Genomic DNA, 20,495 nt, shown 5'->3' on the forward strand with positions numbered 1-20,495 from the left:
GGGATATAATCCTATTGTTTGGTGTGTCTGATGATTCTTGCTCATGGTGGATTGTTTCCTTGTGTATTTTATAATTTGTATTGTGAACTCATCTTCAGTGAGGCTTTATTTAGAGGACTCTGTCCTGGACGGAGAGTATGTCTTTCCAGAGTTGCTTTGTTTCTGACAGTGTTCCTAAGGGCATCATCTTGATGTTCTTTTCAGAATCTCCACATACTGCATCATCATTTCTATCACTTTGGACATGTACTTTTCCTGTCAGGAAGGAGAAAGTATTTTTTCCTACTAGAGGCTAGGGCGAAACAAATAAACTTCCTTGTTTGTTTCTCTGCTGGTGGGTGGCTGTTTTTTGTCTTGTCAAGTTCTCTCTAAAGATGCAGTCCTTGGAAAGTCTTAGCTTACTGTGGGATTTCCGCCACGGGAGGCTGACACCTCATCTCAGATTGCAGAAGTCAGCCCCTAGATAACTGAGGCTGGCATTTGCCCCCAACGAAGCTGCAGGATCAACTTGGTTTCAGTTCTCTTTTCTTTTCCTGTATGTAAGGATTTCAATTTCTTTTCTTGTGGATTCAGCTATTCCTTTAAACTAATGTTGGCTCTATTTTATCCAGCATTTCTAAGTGTTTGTGGTTGAAGGGTTTTCAAGATTTCCAGTCAGCTAAAATAACAGAACCAGAAAATATTCTTTATATATGAAGAGTTCAAACAAATTAATAAAGTACCACTCTCACAAGTGGGCAAAGGTCATAATCAGATAATTTACAAAAGTAAAAAAATACAAATATCTAATAAACATTAGGAAAAGCAAAGAAATGCAAATTAAAACTATGAGATAAGATATCATTTTGGCCTATCAAAGTCATAAGTATTTTTCAAAATAAAGAATAAAAATGCTGCTGATGGCACAATGAATTGAGCATTACTATAATCCATTAAATGGAAATATCAATGGGATTTACTTTTCTAAAAATAATTTAAGAGCCTCATAAATATTTCTTTCCCTTGAGCTAGCATTTACACTTTGAGAAATCTATCTTAAAGAAATAATCCAAAAGGCAGACAATCAGCATGTTTCATATTCAGAAAACAAAATAATGAGTGTTATTTAAATGTGCATCACTTTTCTTGAAATCAGTGGTATTTTCTTTTACTGTAGTTTTCAAGTCACATGCACAGACAAAAGATTGCCTGGAGTCATGTAAAGGCTTAAAAAGCAAACACCACTAGGGAATGGTTATAGATTATCTTATGGACACACATGCTAGGTGAGGGCTGGGCCCTCTGCATCAGCCCAAGCTGAGGAATAGCTTGGAAGAAGAGCTGGAGTGGGAACAAATGTCTAAACGGCACTTATTCACCACTGAAGGCACAGATAAAGTTTCCCTTCCTATTGTAAGCATTGTCTCATTCCCTCTAGACTGCACGTGGGACTCTCCACTACGCTCCCTAGGGAAGTCGCCTTCCTTCTGTCACAGCACCGATCACGCCACCCTGCCCTTCCCGCAGGTTGGGAGTTCCTTTGGGTCACGGACTATGTGCCCTTTACTCTAAATTCAAGTATCATGTATGCCACACCAAAGGCACTCAATAAACGTCTGGGGAATGAGTGAATGAGACACATGTGTAATTGTGCTCATTCCCTGGGTAAGGTGGTTCACAGGGGACCTTGCACCTGGCAGGACAATAATGCAAGAGCTCACGTATTAGGATTTCTTTGGCAGCAACTTCCCCAACTTCTAACACTGACAGAGAGTGGTTTGTTAGAGACCCAGATACATGTGGCTCAGGAGACTGACTGCCAAGATCCATCGCAGACAGCCTGGAACATGTGTACACTGCCTTTGGACTCTGGGAAACATCACTGATATTCCCCAGGAAACTTGTGAAACCTCCTGTTTATAAAGGTTCCTCCATCTGTTATACTTTCTGTACTTTCCCTCCTTCTGCTTTTGGTAACACGGCTGTTTGTATTTCACAGGGATTCCTATCACAAAAATGTCTGTTTCTCCTGCTATTCACCCTCATCAGTCAGAGTTCAAATTCTGGCAGCTCCCAAAGAGGCATCCCGGTCCAAGGTACCATCATCTCCCTCCTGGACTGCTGTAAGAGCCTCCTCTAATGTATACTTCAAATTTTGCAATCCTTTAATCCATACTCTGAAATCAGAATAATCTTCCAAAAATAAAATCTGATCATGTCATCTTATGTAAAACTCACCAATGACTTCCCATTACTCTCCATTGCCTAGAGGATAAAGTCCTGACTTGTTATCATGGCTTGGCATGTGGTCTGGCCCTGGCCTACCAAGTCTTACCTTCAACCTCTCACCATCACGTCCCAACACTGTTCATCAAAACTATTTATTTCATGTTGTTCTCACCTCCAACCTCCACACCTTTGTACATGCTGTTTCTTCTGCCTGGGATGTATTTCCCTCTCTTGACTGAGAACTCCTATTTTTACTTTAAAACTCTGTCCGGGTGCCATCCCTCTGTGAAACCTTCCTTGACTCTCTCAAGCAGCATTAGATGGCCCCTCTTCTGTGCTCCTACAGCAACTTCTATGTTGTTGTGTTGTTAGGTGCCGTTGAGTTGGTTCCAACTCATAGCAACCCTATGTACAAGAGAATGAAACACTGCCCAGTCCTGCACCATCCTCACAATCATTGCTATGCTTAAGCCCATCATAACAGCCACCATGTCAATCCATCTCATTGAGGGTCTTCCTCTCTTTTGCAGACTCTCTACTTTACCAAGCATGATGTCCTTCTCCAGTGACTGGAGGAGTACGTGATAACATGTCCAAAGTATATGAGATAAAGTCTTGCTATCCATGCTTCTAGGAGCATTCTGGCTCTACTTCTTCCCAGACAGATTTGTTCGTTCTTCTGACAGTCCATGATATATTCAATATTCTTCACCAACACCATAATTCAAATGCATCAGTTCTTCTTCGGTCTTCCTTATTCATGTTCTGCTTTCACATGCGTATAAGGCGATTGAAAACACCATGGCTTGGGTCAGGCATACTTTAGTCCTCAGAGTGACATCTTTGCTTTTTAACACCTTAAAGAGGTCTTTTGCAGCAGATTTACCCAATGCAATACGTTGTTTGATATCTTGACTGCTGCTTCTATGGGTGTTGATTGTGGGTCCAAGTAAAATGAAATCCTTGACAGCTTCAATATTTTCAATATTGTCGGCCTTGCACAATTTCCTTAAGACAGATTTCTCAAAGTGTAAATACTAGCTCAAGGGAAAGACATATTTATAGGGTTCTTAAATTATTTTTTAAAAAGTCAATATAATATTTGTAAGGAGCTTATAAAAAAAGTATTTCTTTAAAATATTTGTCTTACCCACTAGTTGCTATTTATCTCAGTAATATCTCCTTTATCCAGCCTCTTCCTCCATCCCTACTGCCCAGGCTTCATCTCTCACCTGGACTGTTGTAATAGCATCTTCATGGGTTTCCCTGTCTCTGGCTTTGTCCCAGTAATGTAATTGGAACGCTGCAGTCAGAGAGAACCTCCTTAAACTACATACGTGATCATGTCACTTCTCTGATTAAAATCTTTGGTTGGATCCCTAATGCCTTCCAAGATAAATTCTAATTTCCTTACCATGTGGTGCCTAAAAAGGGTACCCAGAGCACAAAGACTTGTGACTCTCACAGGGCCGGTCACTCACAGAGAGCTCTAGCAGCCTGTGGGCTATGTGTAAGTGGTTGAGCACTCAGGTTAACTGTGCTGGGAGTCAGGAGGTCACCTGGGACAATTCATGCTTTCTGGTTCCAGCCCCCCAGGTTCACCACAGCAGCTCCTGCCAGGCTCCTGTGGGCAGGATTTGGGCAAAAGCAGGGACCTCTGCTCAACCTGAAACAGGTCCTGGGGCTGCCATGATAGGTATGTATGATCCTGGCCTAGAGCCATCACGGGCCTACCCTGTAGGGCCAAGATGGGGTTGGAGCCCAGATCCTTACCAGAGGGGCCACAGCTGCGGCTTGAATTCTGATTTGCAAGTTTTTTAAACTCCATGAGCTCTGCATGGTCCTTCTCATACGTCCTCTTCAGGTTCTCCACATACTGCATCATCACTTCTGTTGCTTTGGACATGCGCTTTTCCTGCAGGGAAGGAGAGTGTGAGTGCATGGGGCAGTTGAATAAATGGCTCCATGAGGATTTGTTTGCTCTGAGTGAGGCTCTGGGCTGGAATAACTGAAAGGATACAGGGACCAATCAGACATGACTCTGTCCCTTAAGAGTTTGCTGTCCACGACGTGAGCTGAGAAATGGTCTCAGGCACCAGCACTCAAGCAGAACAAGGGAACAGCACAACCACAATGCCACAGAAGATGAGAGGCGGGGGAGATTAATTTATGCTTGCGGAGAATGGGTCGGGGAGGCTTCATGGAGATGGAATGAAGTGGACGTAGGGTGTAGGCAGCATCTGGTCATGAAGATGTGAGCAAGAGGGATGAAGGGCATCCAGGCCAGGGAATTCCAAGAACAAAGGTTTAGAGGCAGAAAAGCATAGGACTTGTGTATAAGTGAGGGTTTATTCTCCTAACAGGAATCTTTCGGAGAGTAAAAGGGGGTGCTATTAAAAATTATGCTGGACAACAGGCGTTAACCAGGATTATCTGGACAAACCAGGATAGTACAGGCCATCTTACTTATGTAGGAATCAGCAAGCAGTTGGATTTTTTCACAAGAGGAAAAGATGAGTCAGGGCTGGGTTCTGAAGAACCTTGAATGCTAGGCTAAGGAATTTGGACTTATTCTGAAGGAAAAGTGGAGCCATTGAATGTCCTACAGTAAGAGAGTGACATAATCAGGTCAGCAGTGGAAATTAGACTGTAGGAAATGAAACTGGGGCAGTGAGACCAACAAGGAAAGCAAGGACCAGCGCCTGAACTAGTTGTGTGGAACCAGAGAGGAAGGAGAGAGCTGAAAGACACAGAAACTAGGGGTGGGGAAGCCATTTGGAGAGCACTAAAGACTGGAGTGAATGACACATGGACTAAGAAACATGTTTTGGAGGGTGGTACAAAATGAAGAAGGTATTTCTCCTCTTCTGTTCCCTTGGATCCCTCAGAGGAACATGCTCAGTGGCTGTTCCCTGGAAGAGGTCCCCTGCAGCTGTGAGCTGAAACCACTCACTTCCATAAAGTCCTCCTTGTGTTGCAGCCTCCAGCTGGAGTAAACCCCTGGGTGCTACTGCTGACTCAGGTGCCCCTTCCCCAGAAAAACACAGGGGTGGGACAGCTCAGCCATTTGTCCTCCTTTCATTCCATGAGAACTGTTCAGTGATATTTCCCAGGAACGCTAATCTCATACAACCAATGTGGCAGGACATGGGTCTATAGTAAAAACAACAGTAATAATAACATCTAATTGCTTTACATGTATTATAGTAACCCTCAATGGCAGATTCTGTAATCATCCTCATTTTAGTTGAAGAAGCTGAAGCTCAGAGAGCCTTGTAACTTGTCTGAGGTCACACGGTAAAGGAGTGAGTGGTGGAGCGAGGATTAGAACTCAGGCCATCTGATTCCACTGCTGGAGCAGGGCATGCTCTTGTGCTGTGGGACTTCAGAGTGGCTGAGAGGGGAGCCAGACCTGGACCTGAACCCCTAGCTCTACCACTTACGAATGGGTTACCCTTCTGAGACTCAATTTATTCATCTGGGGAAAAGGATATTTTATTTTACAGAGTTGCTGGGAGGATTAAATGAAACAGAAGTTTTTCCTAAATCATGTTTTACCAAATACTAGTTGCATCGGAGGTGGATATGTATTTTGTGGGGGAAATGAGGAGGGGATCATACAGTCAAATATATTTGGGAAATACATAGGTAAAGTTAAACACTTCTCTTTACTATAGGACTACTCAAAGCCTTGATTATGCCGAAGCGTGTTATAAATCTCCATGAAAGGAAGATAATAAGCAACAATTCCCAAACTTATATGTCCACAGAAAACTTTTTCCAAGGATCATCTCAAGAATTTAGTGGTCCACCAAAAATACTCTGAAAAATACTGCAATAATGTACATAAGATGCCTAGCACAGAGGAAGCCATTGATGAGTGGCATCTGTAGTTGTAGCTGGTCATGTTATTGCTGTAGTTCCTGTGGGCAGAGCATAGCCAGTCAGCAAGGCTCGGGCATGGTGAGGCTTACCTGGCGGACGGCCCCCACCATCTCAGCTCGGCTGGAGAGGCGGGCAGCCAGGCGGTGCAGGACAGTGATATCCTCCAGCAGCTTCTGGTAGGTCTCCCGGTGCTCACAGTGGTGCCAGAGTGAAGCTGAAGACTAAGGGGAGAGAAGGAGTCTCACCTGGGTTCTTGTGCACCCAGACTTGGGCTCATGAGCCCTGGGCCCCAACCTGGCTGAGAGGAGTAACCTCAGCAGGACCCAGGCTAAAGCTTCTTTTGGGGATTGGAAAAGCCCAGTATGGATACTTTTTACCTGGCTGGCCTGAAAGGAGTCACATCCAGGCCGCTAATCCCTGGGGAGCTCCCACTACTACCCCAGGCCCCCAGCCCCATCCTGAGAGCTCCCAAGGGCTCAGAGGCCACAGTCCTGATGTAACCAGGCCTCCAGGATCTCTGCCTCAGTTCCTCCTAGCTCTCTGAGGAAGACTCTATATCCAGCTCAGGGCCCTAGTCTGATTTCTCATTTCAGGGGACTCTGGTGGGTGATGGGGAAAAGTGGGACACCTAGCATGTCCCTTGGAGACAGTCCCTCCTCCAAGGATTCCCAAATTCAGTCTCCATAATTACCATAAGGGAAGCTTTGAAGTTTTCCAGTTCCTTCTCAGTGTTCTCCTCTGTCAGGTTCCGTTCCCTTTCAGCCTGGCTAATTCTAGATTCCAGGGTGTAGCTGTCATTTCTAAAGGCCAAGGACAGTTGTACAAACACGTTCTGTTGGGAAAAGAGTGTGGGAGAGATGCTAGGAGGAGTTATTGTGGGGAACTAGGCTGCAGGTGTTTCTTGCACGAGCATTTTACAACAGCTCCTGGACCTTGTCAGCAAAGCATCCATGTGCAAGTGAAACTCTCACTTCACAGTAAACTGCACAAAAGATGGTGAAGTAGAAACTTGAAGTCATTGCTAAGTCCTGACTGGGACCGAAAGACCAAATGCATTTTTCTGAAAAATAATAAGGGAATGACACTTTGCTTTTCCCTGCACTTCAAGAAAATAACATCCTGTATTTGGGTTTAGACAAACTCAGGCCAGTGCAGCTGGTTGTATAAGCAGTTTGGATTTATGCTGGGATTTATTTCATGGGGGTTTTGGAGGTTTTGAATGAAATCACTGTATTTAAAGAAATTGTATTTGAGTTTTAAGCTGTGTTGACTTAAAGTAAACTTCAAACAGCATCTAGCCTGAGCATTCCAAGTCCTACAGCAATAGCAGCTTTAAGTAGCTGCCCGGAGATTAAATAAAGCCAGGTATGATTCTATTAAGAAAAGTTTTCTGGAATAAATATTCCATGCCAAAAATCCAGCCTGCATGAATAAACTTTGAAAAGGTAGTACTGACCAGATGTGGAATTCCTAGAATAGGAAGTTACTGGGGAGGAAAAATTGACAGATGGATTTCACAGAGGAAGTAAGCAATGGTCTTCACTTTCACAGCCTTCACCTGCCCTGCCTGAGTCAAGTGGGAGAAGATTTACAAACTGTGAGATGATTCCAGCTTTGCCTGAGCTTCTGAAGTTCGTGTAACATGGCCCACGGCAGGCAGACATTCCTAGACAGAGAATTGAAGGCACTGAATTGACCCAATGATGATGATGATGGTTATACTGAGAATGACTCCTTACTGAGCATCTATCACATGCCAGCACCGCATTCAGCTCTATGCACCTTAGCTCATTTAATCCCTCAACAACCCTCTGGGATAGGAAGCTGTCCTAGTTATCTAGTGCTGCTATAACAGAAATACCACAAGTGGATGACTTTAACAAACAGAAGTTTATTTTCTCACAGTTTAGGAGGCTAGAAGTCTGAATTCAGAGCACCGGTTCTAGGGGAGGAAACCCTGGTGGTGTAGTGATTAAGAGCTATGGCGGCTAACCAGAAGGTCAGCAGTTCAAATATACCAGGTGCTCCTCAGAAACTCTATGGGGCAGTTCTACTCTGTCCTATAGGATCACTGTGAGTCAGAATTGACTTGATGGCAACAGGTTTTTTTATGGTTCTAGGGGAAAGCTTTCTCTCTCAGCTCTGGAGAAAGGTCCTTGTCTCTTCTGAGCTTCTGCTCCTGGGCAACCTTCATGTGGCTTGGCGTGTCTCTTCCCCTATCTTTGCTTCTTTCACTTGTTTGTTTAATTTCTTTTATATCTCAAAAGAGATTGACTTAAGATGCACCCTACACTAATCCTGTCTCATTAACATAACAAAGACAACCCATTCCCACAACACATACTTTTCAGGGACACAGTTCAACCCAAAATGAAGTGTTATATCCATTTTATGGGAAAAGATACCAAGACAGAACTTGTTCAAGGTGACCCAAAAAGTGAGTAGAAAAGCCAGGATTCAACCTCAGACTGTCAGATTCCAAAGCCTGTGCTATTTCCACTGCGCTGCAAGCTGATTGTGCCATATATATCTGAGGACAGGATTTGGCCATTAAACAAACTGCCCCAGCCCCATCTTCACAGATATCAGGGGTGGGGGAGATTTGAGCTCACAGGCCAGTGATGTGAATTATCTGCCCTACTTAGGCCTCAGTCCAGTTATGGCCATCAATTATGAACAATGCTTAGTGCTCCACACCTGGGTTATCCCTTTTATTTTAATGTGACATAAAAAGTCTTATATTCAGTTGGAAGACTTGGGTCTCAATCTTGGTCTGCTAAGTAAGTACTAGATCTGGGAGCTTGGGTAAGTTACTTATTCACTCAGTTTTCTCCTTTGTACAATTCCTGTTCCACCTGCTTCTCAGAACTGATGGGAGGATCAGCTGAAAGGATGGCTATAAGAGTGTGTTGTAAAATATAAGTAAAATGTCTGTGTATAAGCTTATTTGTTATTATCTGTGGTAGATATTTCATACTGGCTGGCCTCTCTGTTTATCTGGTCCAGTGGGTCTCAGGACAGGTATGTTCAGTTTCTTGTTATCAATGACAAACCAAGCTATGAAGACTACAAAACCTGTCATCCTCCCAACCCAGAATGAAGAGATTCTGGAATCATCCACATTCTTGCTTCCTGCCTTATATCAACCCCAACATAAATGTCTTGGAAACCAACTAGCACTGGTATCAGCTGTCCTCATCGTCTCACCTCTGATGCGTTCTCTTTCTCCATCTACCCCATTCACCAGAAAGAAACTGCAGATTCCTCTCAGTTCAGTCACCATCCCCACTGGGACAGCATCTCTACAGGGACACAGGAGCCTCAAGAAGAGTAATAGCAGAATCAGGGGAGGCTGGAGAGCTTGCAGCACAGCCTCCTGCCTTGGCTGAACCAGCTTCCTTATGTCTGAAACCTTCAGAAAGAAAGTGCCTTCTTCCTCTAGGCCAAAACTTAAAACTTGAAATCTGACTATCTTTTAATAATTTTGAAATAAATTTATTTCCATTTTGTAGCCTCTACAATGACTTGGTGTATGTAAGTCATACTTTTAAAGAACATAAACAATCCTTGAAGGAATGTGGAATTTCCAACTAACCTCTCACCCCTGAACGACTTTGTCAAAGTCTTCCATGAACTGCACTGGGGTTGGGGATCTTAAAGGTTCAATAGGGCTGTCACAGGCATCCATATTACCCCACAGTCACTCATTCCCATTTTTTATGCAAAAATGTCAGGACCAGAGGCCGGAGGAGGGAATGTTTTGAATAAGCCCAGTCAAGCACAGGCACTAAATTTCATAAAGCTCTTGAGTCACTTACCTCAACTTCCTTTTCAGTGAGTGGAGGGGCACTGTGAAAAAAAGAAAACACACAGATGAACTTTATCCATTCTATGAAATAAACCAAAGGGTGACTTTGAATGACCAGCAGACCATTTGTTTCTAGGAATGGAGCAAGCTGAGTTGCTGGGATGGAAAATATGCAGAGTACCCTGTGTATGTGCTCTGTAGTCCGGGAAATATTCGCCTCAATATCGACTCTTACAGAAGTAATGTGGTGAAAAATATTTGATCCTGGGGTGAGATCTCCAGCAGTGCCACCACTATCTCTGTGATTTGGGACAAGTTATTTCATCTTTCTAAGTTCCAGTTTGCTGATATGTAAAATGGGAATAGTAATATCTACCTTGCAGGAGTCTTATAAGACTTATGTATAAGTCATGTATGTAAGTCATACCTATATGTGTGTGTGTTTACTTCCCACATTCGGTAGGCGCACCAGAAATGTTAGCTATTATTACTATTAATTCAGAATTGTTTTGAATTCTTAATAAGAAAATGGATGTAATATGTACTTTATAAACTGTAAAGTACTATACACATCTGAGTTGCCATTATGATTGTTCTGGGTCTACTTAGGTCTGCAACACCTTATCCACTGTCCTTATCTTTCAGGGTTGTGTTGAGGGTGCCTGTGGGCCAGAGAATGAAAGGTGGGAGAGGATGGCCAGAATTCTTCTCAACACTGAGAAGCCCCTCTGACTGCTGGATTCAGAAGGTAGGCAGGAAAGGCCTAGCTGGCAGAGTGGTGTCATTCGGAGAGGTTCTTCGTATGTGTTCCCCCAGAGCCTGGGCCTTCCCAACAGTAAGCAGTCCTTTCATGTGCATGCCTACTCTATGCTGGCTGCTGCTGCTGAGCTGTTGCTAGTAACTAATGCTGGCCCCTTTCTAAAACCTGAACAATGTAAATAATGCACAGCCCCTTTCCTCTGCTGAGGTGGGGAGGGCTGGGAGGGATCCTATCAGCGTCATAAGACTTGGCAACAGAGCATGCCATCGATAAGACTCTCAGGAAACACAGCTTCCTCCCTCTGACAGGTGCAGAGGGACCCTGAGAGCAAAGGTAGGGGTCAGCCATCTCTGCAAGGGGCTGGTTCTCATCCCTGTGAGGGCCTTCCTGTCAGGATGAGGCAACAGGACCCCATGGCTGGCAAGTCAGCAGAGTACGGAACATGAGATAAACAAGCACAAGGATGTGTGACAGCTACTATTCTTGCCACAACTCCACCCATCAGCCCCTTTACTTTGCAGTCTAACATAATCTTAACTGCCATATAGAACATTCACATACTATTTAAATGGTTTATCAAAACTGGCTGAGTTTACCTCTGACTCCTGGGTTTGTTTGGATATTACGTGCAATATACCTATTTTCCTAAATTATTAACCAAGCTTCTTTTTTCTATTTTTGATGACTCACACTTTGCTTTTTTGCTATAGAACATAAGTTTTTTAAAAATGTAGAATGCCCCAAGGACTCAGGGAGGCGGGATTTAGGCAAGGAAGCCACGTGACATGGCCAGCTCCTGATGCAAAGACCTGTGCCTTGAAAACTGGCATAGGTAGCTTGGAGGGGAGAAAAGGTGGAGGGCAGAGCTGTGGGCCTCCAGAAGGACCTGAGTACAATTCCTGACTCTGTCACTTATCAGCAAGTTGCTTCACCTCTCTGTTCCCTCACTGATGACAAAATAAAATACAACAAAATCTTCCTTTCTGCCTCACTGGGTTGTCAAAAAACACGAAAAGACATGCAGCATATATGCATGCTCTGTAACTTGCAGTGCTCTTAGCATGCTTCTCCTTGGGTTTCCTGCCTCTGGAAACATCTCTCTGCCTTCTCACAATTGCACCAACCCAGCCCACGCCCTCTTCCAGCTGTGGTACTGCCTGCTTCTTGTTTGTTTCTAGCACTTTTCCTGATGTTCGTCTTGCTGCTAGGTCCCTCTGAGTCTTGCCCTAGTGAATCTGTTTTAGATTATTACAGTGTGGAATTTGCACATATCACACCCACTCAGCAAAATATATTCTCCTTTCATATTTACCCTTAAAAGCTGGGAGCTCTGTCATGCCCCATTTATCCTACCAATGGTGTTTTCCCACAAACAGTTCAATCTCAAGGTTGCTGGACTCGGCCGTAGGCCTCACCTACAGGTACCCACCCAGTCCCTATGGCTTAGTAGTCCCCTCTCTTCTCTCCTTTATACTCGAAATGGTTCACTTTGCAATGCAGGTATCAAGGGCCTGTTAATGCTAACACTGTCTTAAGCCTCTTCTCACACATACTTCATTTAACCTGCTCAGGACCCTACCAGTGACTGAGTGACTATGATGCCTATTCTACAGATGAGGATGTCCAGGCTCAAAAACAAGATCACTTTTTCCTCATGTGTAGAAGAGGCCTGGCAGGGATTCCAAACAATCCTTCTTCATATGGTCCCAAATGTTCTGCATCTCTATCTACACAGATACCTGACCTAGAGTCTCTCAGACATAGGTAAAGGGTACATCTGGGATTGAAATCTCTGTCTCCTAGCCCAAAGCCCACCACCTCTGCTGCTGTGAGCCTCCAATGACCCTTGTCTCCTCACTGGCTCTGCCTACCTATGGACCCCACCTGCTCTTTGAGTTGGAACCACCCCGCCTGGCCTTTCATTATTCTTTTTGCTTTGGATGAATTAGTCCTGTTTGGACGACTGGACATTGGCCCTTCTGGGGTCAGGGACCAAGGCTGATACTTCTCAGTGTCCCACCTTGAATCTAACACAAGAACCCCCAATACAGGCTCCACTGTAGGCCACACCCGGATTTTACCTGCCAGGGAGAGACTTGTGAACCCTCAGTTTGCGCAGCAGCACGTCAGAAATATTGGGCATGACATCCAAGCCACTCTTTGACTCTTCCTCCTCAATAGAAGGGGAGAGTTCAGAAGGGAGCCCTGAAAAAAAAAAATTTCCTTATGTCTATTTGAAATCACAGTAGTACTGTGGGAACTAGCTGCAGGGGCAAGGAAGAACTATAACACTTATAAACACAGGCCAGGGGCTTTGTAATTGCTACCTTACTTTATCCTCACAATGAGCTAGAACTTAATTATCCCATTTTACAGATGGGTAAACCAAGACTCAGTAAGGTCCAGTAACTTGTCCAAAGTCACAGACCTAGTAAATGACACAGCCAGACTTCAAACCAAGGTCTACCTGACTCCAAAGTCTGTGTTCTTCCCATTGCTTACCACAGTATGAAGCAGGCTATTGTTCCTGGGGTCAGATGCTGGTTTCAGATAGCTAGAAGCCAGCTGGCTGACCGCTTGGCTATAATGTTTGGGAAAGTCCTCACTCTTTGGCAGGCTTCTTAGGGGACCGATTGTCCAACTATTCTTCAAGTGAATTAAAAAGTTTCACCCTCTGTGTACTACCTAGAAATCCGCATCTGATTCTATACCCCTATGGATAAGAATACAAACAAGTATTTTCCAGGGTAAAGCTAAGGTCATGAGGTCTTTTACAGATCTCAGAAATATAGATGCCACCTAGTCAACAGAGTCAATGAACATCCTTTTTCTACCTCCTAAAACTATCCAGGTCTATGCTTTGAAGGCAGAAAGAACAAACCAAATATCTCTTTTCCATAAATCTTTTTCCTGTTTGAAGATAGTTCTTATGCCTCTCAAAAGCTTCCTTCTCAGGCTCTAGCCCAATTTTTCCAGCTGTTAATTGTTGTCCATTATGGGCCATGGCCTCCAGACACCACCCCCTGCCTGCACATATTCTTGTTCATTGCTGTCCGGATGTGCTCTAACAAGCTTTTAGCACAGGAGGACATTGGCAAATGTCCATGGCATTGGCGATTGTTATTCATGTAGCATATACTTTCTGTGCCTTATTATCAGCTCACAGTACATTTTGGGTTAATTAAAACCCTCAAATCTCTTTTACATGGGCCTCATCCTGTACAATGGTTACTTTCCACTTGCATGCAGGACTTTATATTTATCCATGTTTTACCGTCTCTTGTGGGTTTTGGCCCAGCAGCTTTCCAATCTGTTCAATCATTTTCCACGATTATAGGCCAGGCTAGAGATCATGACTACAGGTATATCTGTGGTAGTCATCTAAAGGGAGTTAAGATTAGGAGCCATGTGAATGTAAGCCTCAAAGGGAGACCATGAAGAGAGAAGGGGAGGTATAGTTTGGCTTAATGTAAAGAATGTTTAAATACTTTGAACTTTCCAATAGCAGAACGGTGTTCTTGCGTTTCCTGTTACTCAAGGTATCCAAACAAAGTCTGGAGGGTCCGCCTGTCAGAGACAGGGCAGTCAAGGATCCTTCTTTGGATATAAGATTGCACTAGATACTCTCTTAGCTACTGTCAGCCCTTGGGTTGTCTCCAGGATCTGATGTTTCTATGCAACAGATGGTAAACCTTGTGGCAACTCTGGCCTCATTTTTCTTTATGTATCCCCACTGTACCCAGCAGAAAGCTAATTAAGCAGTGGGCTTCTGAGAAAGCTATATGATTGATTGAAGCATGTAAGGTCTAATAATCCCATGAAAGCCATCCGGGGGCTTTTGCCTAGAAAAGTCCCTTTGGCTGAGCAGCAACAACAGAAGTAAATAGGGCGTTTAGCCCTGTTAAAATGTCTGAAGGGTGATCCCAGAACTGGCAGATCTAAGAATCACCCTACCCCTGAACTCAACCAAAGTAACACAATAACAGCAAAAAAATTTTAAACCAACCAAAATGATACCAAAACCAAAAAACCAAACCTGCTGCTGTAGAGTTGATTCCGACTCACAGTGACCCTACAGGACAGAGTAGAACTCTCAAATACAGAAGAGGGGAATGATCTTTAAAAATGATGACCAGAGAAAGACAGAAATAGCTAGAAATAAATATAGAGCTCCAACCCTTCATACCTTTTTTTCCTGCACGAAAGAATCAGGCTATCTGGAAGGCTCTCCATTCCACCATAACAACACTCCAAAGAGCGAAAAAAGAGAAATAAAAACAAAAGCAGCCTGTGCTGCCATTTTGCTTTCCTTACTGAGGAGGAGAAAGAGGAAAAGCAGAATGATTTCAGTGTTCTCTCAGAGCTGATTATCTTGAACAATATGGAGGGATTTATCAGAAAGTAAGACTAAAGAGAAGAAGCCTTGGTTGCACAGTGGTTAAAGTACTCAGCTGCCAACCAAAAGGTTGGCAGTTCAAACTCACCAGCCGTTCCATGGGAGAAAGATGTGCCAATCTGCTTCTGAAAAGAGTTACAGCCTTGGAAATGCTATGGGGCAGTTCTACTCTGTCCTATAGGGTCACTATGAGTAGAAATCAACTCGATGGCACTGGGTTTAGTTTAGTTTGTTTTTTTTGTTGTTGTTGTTGTTAAGACGAGAGAAAAATAAATAAAACAAGACCCTTTGATGGAGTGAATGGCAGGAGATACATAAAAAGCCCCAACTCAAGCTCCTTTACTTCTGAAAAATATCGCAGGGCCAAACTCCTTGGATTTTTTCTATGTTTTCCTTCCCTTACCAGGCAGGGGAGTAGAAGTAGCTGCTGGGAACAATTGGGTCAAGTTGAGAAAATAACACCTGGGGCAGGCTGTCTCTATAATAATACCCTGAACTGGTGAAACAATCCAAAACCCACCACTATTTACCCAAGAAAATAGGATATGCCCCCAATTTCGTATAATAAACCCAAAGTTTTAGATTGGGAACATCTTATATAGAGCAGAAACCAATTCCACAAATACGCTACTCACAGCTCCATCACAACTTCCCCTTTCCCCCTACTACCCTGTTGTAACCTTTGAAACAAAGCAGACAAACATGAAATACCCAACCCTCAACTAAAGCTCTGAAAGCAAGAGAAAGATCTCAGACGGGAAGGAAGGAGTCAATGAAAATTTACCTACACAACATATCTGGGTAAAGAGAAGATCCAGGTAGAAATGTCCAGATCAAAAAGAAATAAAATGAAAACTATGGCATGCCAACCATGCAAAAACACTATAGCCAAAAGGGGAAGGAAAGAAGGAGGGAAGGTATAAAGGAAAAAAGGAAGGAAACATGCAGAAGACAGATGTCAGGATGGAAACATAGCTGCAAGAAACATAAAAATGTATGCCACAAATGTTTTGACTCTAGGATAAATCAGAACCTGAAAAAGAAAACAAGTCAATGGTGTGATGAGATGATCACACAAAGAAGGATGAGGATTACAATTTAAGGAAACAAGTTTAGGACCAAAATAACAAAATTAACCAAGAAATTAGAAAATATAGAACTAACCAAGATATTGTAAATATGAAGAAATAAAACAGATACAATTTCAAACTGAATTAGTAAAGTGCGGGGGTTGGGGGAGCGGATTGAAATGATCACACGGAATGCAAAAAAGGAAAGAAAGATGAAAGTGTTTAGAGATGGAATAATGGATCTGGAGTTGAGACACTGATTAACAATCTATGAATTACATTGTCTCTGAAGTACAGAATCAAACAAATGGAACAAAGAACATATTCAAAGATATAATAAGAAAAAAATTTTCCTCAATTGAGGGAAAAACTGAGCCTGCAGATTGAAAGAACATACCATGCTTAAAAAGATAAAAAAGGTAGGGAAATGATTCTTCAGCTATCCTCACAGAAAAAGTAAGCCACTTACAGGGCAGGTAGAGGTCAAAGGGTACTGTAAATCAGCAGGTCTCAGACTTCTCTATAACATAAGTACAGTGGAGCAACATCTACAAAGTTTTGAGGGAAAGAGTGATTCAAGAATTTTATAACCATTCAAGCTGTCCTTCAAGAATAAAGACGATATTTTGAAACATGCTACAACTCAGAGAACATAGCACCTCTGATCCCTTTTAGGAAAACTATTGTGGGAAGTCCAGCTAAACAAGACATAAATCAAAATAATAAACTTGGGAGTGGTGTTCCATGGTCAAGGGACTAGTAGTGAGTATTAAATCCTTTTTACATATAAGTCTAAGGCTAAACAACTGTGAAGATTATTGTTACAGAATGTGAATGTTATGACCTTGAAAACAGAAAAAGAATAATTTAACATTTGTATAGGTAGAAATGGAAAGGTAGAAAGAAATATGAAAATGGGAAGAAATACTGCCACTCTCATCTTTTCCTGCAGGAAGTCAATAGGTACTATCAACATTTGAAACATGTAAGGAAAATACCTCAATAACTCCAACCATCAACCTATTTCATAATATGTTTTTTAAACTTTTGGAAACTAATATATCTTTTTTGGGGGAAAACAATTACCAAAATTCAGCAATCCCTTCAGTTTCACTTCACTTTAATTCAAGTTCAATTAAAGTTTAATACTTTTTACTTCAAAAAAGTATATATAGCATAAACTCCCTCCTTCCTGTATTTGTGGGGAAAAGGGTATTTGTTGTAAGCATTTTTTTCTTTCTTCTTTGTATTTTTCACTATTGGTTGAATGTTTTGATAATGAATATCGTCAGCCATTTTTAACAAAAACAATACAACTATTTTCTAAAAGCTGCCTGTACTAGCTCATTCCTATTAAAAACATCTGTTTCTGGATATCTCAGGTACTTGGAAAAGTAATTTTTGGGGCTTTAGTTAAAGATGCTTTAAGCCCCAATATGGCCCCAATATGCCAAAGTTACTAGTTGGGGATGAGCTTTCTTCAGATCTGTCTTCTCAGGGAGGCCTTCCCTGCCTGAGACCTGAGGGCTCTGAGCCCCAGACTGGGGTTGCCTAGAAAGATTGTCCCATTCAATTCACTGTTCTACTTCAGCCCACACCTCCCTAAAAATCCAGGTCCAGATATCCCATCACCTTCTAGACATTGCCACCTGGATAAGGGTCATAAATATCATTTCAGTGGTCACCATTCATTGAACATCAACTATGCATTATGCCCATTTCCTCATTTATTCCTTACAATAGCTCTGCAAAGTAAATATTGCTAAGCTTGTTTTCTGGAGAAACAGAAAACTAGGAAACTGAGGCTCAGCAAATTAGATTTCCCAAGGTCCCAGTTAGTAGTAGAGCCAGAATGCAAAGCCAGGTCTGTCTGACTCTTGCTCAGGGACATTCGACATGTCCAAACCAAACTCACTGTCTTCCTTCCTGAGGAAGGAGCCCCTCACAAGTGAGCAACGCCTCCTCCTATGCTCTGAATCCTGATTAACAGCACCATCACCCACATCGCCATGCAGACAGGTACCTGGTTTCCCTCTCAACCCTATTCCTTCACCAAGTCCTGCCAAGCTGATTGCCAGAGAGCTCTCAAACCTGTTCTCCTCACATTCCAACCTGCCCATCTTAGTCCATAGTCTCATCACTCTTACCAGGCTACTTCCACATCCTCTTGCCCTGGTCTCCCTGTCTCTAATCTCTCCCATTTCAGGCCAGTTTTCACAATCTGTCCAGAAGAATTATTCTAAAACATAGGGGTTTCTCTTGCTGCTAGGTATGGCCATATGACCATGTCATCACCAGTGCAACGGGAGCTAAAGGAATGTGTACAACTGCTGCCCTACATATTTAAAAAAAAATAACTTGCTTGCTCTGTACTTCCACTCTTTCTCCTTTCTACAAGCTGGAACACAGACTTGCCCACAATCCAGCTTTGACCATGTAGACAAGTATAACACGTCTGGGGATGGCAAAATGACCACAGGGAAGAAGCTAGGTTCCCTGCATTATCATGTGGAGTAAAGCCACTTGCTAACCTGAACAGCTCATCTTGAAATTGTTACTTAAGAGTGAAACATGCTTCTCTCTCCTACGTGTTATCAGATTTTCTGGGGCCTCTATGACATACCAATTTATCTTAAAGTTAACTAATACAGAAAAATTGCAGAATACTTTAAAAGAGATACTGATGTACAGAACTTAGTAGTATATACAAAAGAAAATACATCATGAGCAAGTAAGTTGTATTCCAGGAACACAAAGTTTATTTCTATATATGGAAAATCACTACTTAATACGTTAAATGATAAGTTGTTGTCGTTAGGTGCCGTCGAATTGGTTCTGACTCACAGCAACCTTATAGAACAGAGTAGAACTGCCTCATAGGGTTTCCTAGGAGCAGCTGGTAGATTTGAACTGCTGACCTTCTGGTTAGCAGCTGAGCTCTTAACCACTACGCCATTAGGGCTTCTTAAATGATATAGTACATATAATTCTTCCAATAGATATCCAAAACATATTTGATAAAATTCAATACAAATCTTTAAACTTAGAAGAGTGAATATTTCCTGTAAATAAAAGTACATCTATTGAGTAACAAGACACAACATGGCCCTTGAAGAAAAACATAAAAAAAAAGTAATTAAAAACAGAAAAAAGGCAAGTGTTTTCCTTATCACTGTTACTGCATTAGAGAATCTTGCCAAAGTAATAAAACAGGCACAGATACACACATGTGCTCACATGCACACAAAGAAGACAACGAATGAATTGATAAAATAAAAATAACAGATAGTTTGATTGTGAATTTGAAAAAGAGAAACGTTTTATAAAGTGGTCAAGAGCCTTTGGACTTAGATACATCTGGATTCCAGTCCTGGCTGCAGCAATTAATAACCATGTGACCTTAATCTCCCTGAGCCTTAACTTCCTTATTTGTAAAATCAGGATAATAAGGCCCATATCCCAGAGTTGTTGTGAGCATTAAGTGAAATATTGTAAATGCTTAGCATAGTACCTGGCACATAGTAATCACTCTAGTTATAGTAATCATGCTAGTTAATTGTAGTAATCACGCTACCATTCGAAAATAGTAGTCATATTTATTATACAAGAAATATGCTTAATAACCAAGCCATATTCATCTATGCTACTAATTATTAACTAGAAAATCTAATGAAAAAGAATCTTCTTCATAAATGAAAAAGTAAAAATGTTACTCACACAGAATGTGGTGGACAAAAGATACGGAACACCTATACAAATAACCTCCAATCTTTCAGAGGAAAAAGAAAGGAAAACCTTTATTAATAGAGGGACAAATCATGTGCCTGAATGAGAACTAAATGTTTATAAATTAAATAATTCAAAAGTCTATGAACTATAAAAACAAACAAAATGAGAACAGTTCTTCTAAATCCAATGTGTAGCTTTAGAGCAATCACAATTAAAATATTGTACAAAGTGGTATAAATTTTATTTAGAGAAATAGGCAGAAAAGAGGCAGGAAGGACCTGGAATCCTTGAATCTTTGAAGGTTAGAGTTACATGAGACTTATGAAGTCATCTAGTCCAAGAGGAAACAGAGACCCAGAGAGGTTGAGGAACATATTTAAAGACTCTATTAATTGGTATCTGGACTGGGACATGAACTCAAATCTCCTGACTTCTTGTCCAATTGCTCTTTCCATTATTTTGCACTAAATCTCCATATCTAGAATATTAACAAATACTCTGAAAAAGAAGAGCAATGAGGGACAACTAGTCCCACTGCACACTAGAACATATGATAAGGCAGCAACAATTAAAACGGTATAGTATGCATCAGAATAAAACAGAATCGAGAGTCCAAAACTACTCTTTGGTATATATAAA

General features: G+C 42.0%; 1 protein-coding gene across 1 annotated transcript in view; it reads right to left on the bottom strand.

Moving 5' to 3' along the window:
• Window positions 1-20,495, bottom strand: part of IRAG1 (inositol 1,4,5-triphosphate receptor associated 1) — a 150,481-nt gene that overhangs the window by 22,760 nt on the left and 107,226 nt on the right. Inside the window, 5 exon segments of the mRNA XM_023737217.1 lie at window positions 3,982-4,123; window positions 6,183-6,314; window positions 6,785-6,925; window positions 9,912-9,942; window positions 12,743-12,866. Of these exon segments, the coding sequence (XP_023592985.1) occupies window positions 3,982-4,123; window positions 6,183-6,314; window positions 6,785-6,925; window positions 9,912-9,942; window positions 12,743-12,866 (570 nt within the window).

Source organism: Trichechus manatus, unplaced genomic scaffold (assembly GCF_000243295.1).
Source record: "Trichechus manatus latirostris isolate Lorelei unplaced genomic scaffold, TriManLat1.0 scaffold00006, whole genome shotgun sequence".
Taxonomy (NCBI): domain Eukaryota; kingdom Metazoa; phylum Chordata; class Mammalia; order Sirenia; family Trichechidae; genus Trichechus; species Trichechus manatus.